We start from the raw sequence: 5,720 nt of genomic DNA, 5'->3' as shown, positions 1-5,720 counted from the left end.
GACTATCGTATCTATCTATCTATCTATCTATCTATCTATCTACTTATTATATATAATCTATATCTATTCTTACTATCTACTATATAAATAAAAATATCAAATATCACTCTTATATTAAGGTCTATATATCGCTAAATGATATAGTCAATAAGAAACAAAGTTGATGAGGAATAACGAACTCATGAGTATATAACTTGATAATGATGATAATTTTTTAATAATAATTAATTCCTATAATGGGATGACTATATATAATATGATATATACTCTATTTCTACAATAATAATATAAATTAGTATTGTATTTTGATTTTTAATCTATCATAATAGAGTATATTTATTGGTGCAATATAACATGCACAGTGTATAGATTTATTTGATATGACTATTATCATGACATCTGCAAAAGCTGAAACGACAGCCGACATGCCTTTAAAAACTAAAAGCTAGGCTGCTAATTCATTGTATAAAACATCAAACATTCATATTATCTAATTCTATATACTAACATTATATATATAGTCAATCCCACTTAGGATTTAATATATGGGAACTACTCATTAAATCAATTAATTCTAAATTAATCACACACCAAAAATATTATGCTACACCCATGATTTTTTTACCGTCCCTCGTTTCGTTAAATGGTACTAAATTCATTTGCTGATTTCCTCATTCATTCCTCACTTGTTAGTTGTTTAGATTGTAAAAAAAGTCGTTTACCGTGTTATTTCTTTAGTTCTATTATGAGTATTTAGGTAAAAGGTCATTTCAAACATAAGAATGATATAATTGTATAGTTAAAACATAAAATAGTGAACATTAACTATGTAGAGATGGCGTTTATCTCATTCTCAGAACACAGACTAAATGAACTATTCACAAATTTTATAGTATATTAGATATGGACTGAATATAACATGCAAGTTGGAAGCACTTCGCCTTTTTTACATAATGTATTAACAAATAGTAATGAAAAAGAAGAGACATGAAAGGCAAGAAAAAATTCTTAAGAATCTGGCCCAAACCATTTATTCTATGCTATAGATAATATATCAGGCTTATTAAAGGCTGCAATACCTAATAAGGTGAAGTATAAAAACTCAGTAGAATCGGACAAAACCATCTTTTATGTTATATATCCAGTCATCAATAGGATAAGATATTCCGTACTGAGCTTTACTTATAATAAAAAAAAAAAATAAAATAAGTAAATGAAGTTGATATATAGAAACTTGCATAAATACAATTAAAATAAGGCAAATAGAGGTCACAGCTATTCAGCTGTATATGTAAAATAAGCTGGACTATAGCTTATTTAATACATAACTTACTGCTTTCATGCCAAACTCTATGCGGAACAGTTATCACCCATAGACTTACCTTGTTCATGTTTATCTTTTTATCTGCATCCCAGCAATGCTGTGTAAAGACAGCGTTGGAGCATTCCGGATGCTCTGCAGAATCTAGTTGACATCAGCTGGCTTGGAACATGAAAATATCAATTGACTGCTGTAATCCAAGTGTTAATCTATATATTTATATTACTCATTAACTTTCTGATTACCCAACCCAACTGGTAATTGTATGTATATCTATTAGATATGAATGACATGTTATTAACCATTGTCAAGATAGATAAATCATCATATCACTAGAATATCTATTATATTCGACACCCAGTTGAGTAATTCATTATTACATATAACTTATATTATTTCGCTCTATCATTTGGATAAACACAAGTAATATTTTAAAAAAACGATAATTTTGACTACCTTCACCTAAAAAATGCTCCTCACATAATAACAGATCCTACTGTAGCTATGCATGTTAATGTAGGCATGTCGTGAATTAGTAAAGTGCGATATGAGAGAATCACTGATGAATACCACAGGACTACAAATCTTCTTATTAAATAGGAGGTTATATCACATCACCCCTCATCTATTTCTATGCCTTCCACCCACCTCTTTCCTCGATTTTTTTTTACTCTTCTAACGTTATTTTTTCTACTATTCACGCAACCTTTATTTATTGCAGGGTCCAAATCTAGTGAATCGAGTCAACAACAACCTTAATATAGCGCTCTCATAACAAAACTAGCTGATGCCATATCATTATACTCATGAGCTGAGATCATTGTCTTAAATTTCAAAGATCCTTACTATTCTATTAATTTTTCCTATTTGATTTATACTAGATCTATTTGAATTGCATGTACTCCAGTATTGGTATTGTGATTATTAGATGAATATTTATTTCCACATAAAATTTTATATTCTTAACGTTTCATAATTATCTTTATGTGTATGTCAGGTCTAGAATGCTTACTTACATAATAATATTATCTTTATCTTCATATTTGAAAGATCACATCTCACTATGTGGTTAGTAAATGCAATTAGTTGTAACACTGTATTGATATTGCTGTTCTCTAGTTATAGTTAGAATGGGATCATTGTAAATTTGGGTTGTTATATTTTTAAATGTCAGATTATGTATACATGCAGTGATGATTATGACTCTGACATTGCAAGTACGACGACATTGCTTTAAACATAAAGTGTGATTTATTTTTTGTTGAAACACAATCATAAACTCTTTATTTGTTATGTGATCTATCTATCTATCTATCTCTTGTGTATTAAAAGTTACATATTTAGGAAGGACTCACACTTTCAGTACTATTCTAACAAAAGGAACATTTTATGAAGAGTGGTAGAAAATGTTGTCGTATAGAAAGCCAATTGAAGAGAAATACTTGTCCACTCTTCAGAATTGGCCACCACAGCACCAGTGACGACAGCTCCGCCTACCGTTCGGTGGACGAGGTGAACTACTGGGACAAGCAGGACCATCCCATCTCCAGGCTGAGACATTACATGACGGCCCGCAGCTGGTGGAGCGAGGACGACGAGAGGAGCTGGCGGAAGCAGTCCCGCAAGATGGTGATGGAGGCGTTCGAGAGGGCCGAGAAACGCCAGAAGCCCAATCTCGAACTGCTGTTTACTGACGTGTACCAGGAGATGTCGCCCAATCTGATCAAGCAGAGAGAATCCATGTGGAGGCACGTGCAGCAGTACAAAGAGCACTACCCACTTGACCTGTATGATAAATAACTGCGCCGCCAGGGATGGAACGAGTTTGGTGAACAAATGATGTAGTGGGTAAAGATTGAGACTTGGGGTAAACTGTTGGACACCTTTTACTGTATTCATAAAAGTATAGTTTTGATATGATGTGTCATTTTCTTTCTGCACAACAGAGGGAGAAGGAGAACAATTGTGCTTTTGAAAAACACTGTACTTCTGGGTTTGGTGCCTTACGTTAATAGATTTACATGCTGTCAGTAGTAAAGCTTCTCTGTACCTTCTCTTGTTTCACAGCAATTCCAAGATGTTGTTTTTTAAGTGGAGCAAAAAAATAAAACATCTGCTGCAGTTGGAAAGCATTATGCATAAAGAAATCAAACACAAATCAAGCAATAAACGGTGGAAGTTAACCTCTGTTGTGTTTGCTCCCTTGCTTGTGACTGTCCTCTACAGTGATTGTGGTATTTAACAGGTTTCCTTGTGTATCATTGAGGTGACTGAATTAACTTGTGTTAAAGAACTTTGTTATTTTAATGTAGTTTTTAGTGTACACACCCACATTTTAAATGGGTTTGTATGCTGTTACACACTATTTCTGAATCCCAGAACTGTACACCCATCTAGCTCATGTTACATGTTTGGTGTTGTGTAGAAAATAAACTATTGAACTTTCAGTTGTCTTTTTGGATTATTTATTTAAATTAAATAGGAAAATGGGAGTTTGGGGATGGAGACACGGAACTAAACTGTGTTCAGTTTGACGGAAAGAGTCCCCTGTTTATCCAGGGATGAAAATATATTTGTCATTACAACCAGTCTTTCATAACTTCAAAACTTGCCTCAGTGGAAGGTTTCCGTCTGTTAAAGGTCAACCGTATTAAAAAAACCCCCTAATTTACAATTCTTCCTGCTGCAAACAGAAACAAAAACAATGAAAAGGACAAAGAGGAACGCAGATAAACTGTGGCTTCACTATGTCGCTTCACTATGTCGCTGCAGTCAGTGGTGACTCTTTCATTGCTGCATCTTTTGGCCACCAGTCCTGTTCAGCAACTCAACAACGGGCTGTGAATGCCTCTCCACAGCTTCTTCACCTGCTGTGGAGATCGCTGATGGATGAGAATAAGATCTTTATGTACGCACAGATTCTCACGGTCCTGCTCCTTGACATCAAAGGTCTGAAAACCGGCGTGCGCCTCGGGAGAAACTCCCATAGCATTGGTGCACATCCCGGTGTAGACGTCGTCGATGGGGAAGAAGGGTATGACGTGTGAAACTGAATACAGGGGTTGCAGCAACGCTCCCGAGATAAGGAAACCGCCTCCACCAGCGTAAGCAGGGTACGGGCCGTCGTAGAAGCTCAGAGGAATGTAGTACTTGCTTTTCGGGTCCCTGAGAGGATTCGCTGTGCTTATGACGTGTCCGACATACAACTTAGAGGCCTTCGAGGGCTCCAGAGACTGCAGGTAGCTGAGCAACGCCGGTGTATTTACAAACACATCATCATCCCCACTAAAGACGAAGGAGACGTGTGGGCAGCGTCTCAGCGTCCACTGGAGGAACATGTTCATTTTGAGCGTAAGGTTCAAGAGGGATTCGTGGAAGTCCCACTGCAGGAGGTCCCCAAAGCGCCTCGCTTCAAACGCCAACAGTGGGTTGAGGTTGGGGTCGTCCAGCTGGGAGCTACCCAGGAGAAACAGTGTGTGTACTCTCAGTCCACCCTGATACACCCCCTCTTGCCCCCAGGTCTCCCGCACCGCCTGTCTCCGCTCAAAGTTTCCAGGAGTCGACTTGATGGCGAAGAGCAGGACGGTGTGGTTGTCCCCTTTGGTGGAGACGCACTTGTCGGGCTGATTGATCAGGACCGGAGGGGACCTGCAGTTCATGACTTGCAAGAAGTCCTGGAACAAGACAGGGTAGGATGTGAAGTCGTGCACGTTGGTTTGTAGAAGCTCTTGATTCGTCTCCCGGCAACGAGACCAGTTGGAGTTACTGACAGTATTTCCTCTCTTGTTCAGGTTCCTGAGGGCCGAGTACAGCAGGCGGTTCCAGTAGGCTCTGTTCTGAGAGATTATCTGTCTGAAGCTGTCAGAAACAGACACGTTGTGGACGACAGGATGAGGCGCGGCGTCGCTCTCCTGCTTCGAGCTTTGGGTTTTCACATCACCGTCACTGTGGACCGGGAGCCTCGGACGCCTCAGGACGTCCTCTGGTCCCGCCTTGTGGCTGTAGGTCGTCTCTAGATGAAGGGTCGAGTAAAAAAAAATCAGAAATAAAGTAACGAGGAGAGCCATAGCAGTGATGGTTCGAATCCGTCTCATTGGCTCGAGGTAAGTAAACCAAGCTGTGTGGTGTGTTGTTCCTAGAGATGGATCCTGTTTCGAGCGGTAATGGTCCTGGAACCTGGTGGGTTATTGTCCTCAGGTTACAGAGACTCTGCCAGCAGGTGAGACACTGGATGTACCTGCCAACAGTAAACACACACAGGTGACACCTTAATGTACATCAACGCATCAGAAACTTTACATCTGTGACTTGAACCTCAATGGAAATGAACAATTTGCATATCAGCAACTCTTTTCTTATCTTAAGTGTTATATTTATATTTAATGCAAATTGTCTTAAA

The 5,720-nt window shown here is 38.4% G+C and overlaps 2 protein-coding genes across 2 annotated transcripts in view; one reads left to right on the top strand and one right to left on the bottom strand.

The window, feature by feature from the left end:
* The window catches only part of bckdha (branched chain keto acid dehydrogenase E1 subunit alpha), a 9,665-nt gene extending 5,897 nt beyond the window's left edge, over positions 1-3,768 (top strand). The window contains exon 8 of the mRNA XM_035679687.1: positions 2,779-3,768. Within this exon, the coding sequence (XP_035535580.1) occupies positions 2,779-3,121 (343 nt within the window). The 3' untranslated portion in view covers positions 3,122-3,768. The remainder of the gene's footprint in view (positions 1-2,778) is intronic.
* b3gnt2l (UDP-GlcNAc:betaGal beta-1,3-N-acetylglucosaminyltransferase 2, like) lies at positions 3,248-5,713 on the bottom strand. The gene has a single exon (XM_035679688.1). The coding sequence runs from the start codon at positions 5,413-5,415 to the stop codon at positions 4,141-4,143; it is 1,275 nt and encodes a 424-aa protein (XP_035535581.1). The 5' UTR covers positions 5,416-5,713; the 3' UTR covers positions 3,248-4,140.
* Between the last annotated feature and the right edge of the window lie 7 nt (positions 5,714-5,720).

Source organism: Morone saxatilis, unplaced genomic scaffold, assembly GCF_004916995.1.
Source record: "Morone saxatilis isolate NCDOM2014 unplaced genomic scaffold, NCSU_SB_2.0 Contig8, whole genome shotgun sequence".
In the NCBI taxonomy this organism is placed as follows: domain Eukaryota; kingdom Metazoa; phylum Chordata; class Actinopteri; family Moronidae; genus Morone; species Morone saxatilis.
The sequence above is the reverse complement of the archived record's forward strand: the minus strand, read 5'-3'. Positions and strand labels throughout refer to the sequence as shown.

What these genes read in the sequence shown, in the direction of transcription:
- b3gnt2l (XM_035679688.1), bottom strand. Translation starts at nt 5,415, where the DNA reads ATGAGACGGATTCGAACCATCACTGCTATGGCTCTCCTCGTTACTTTA.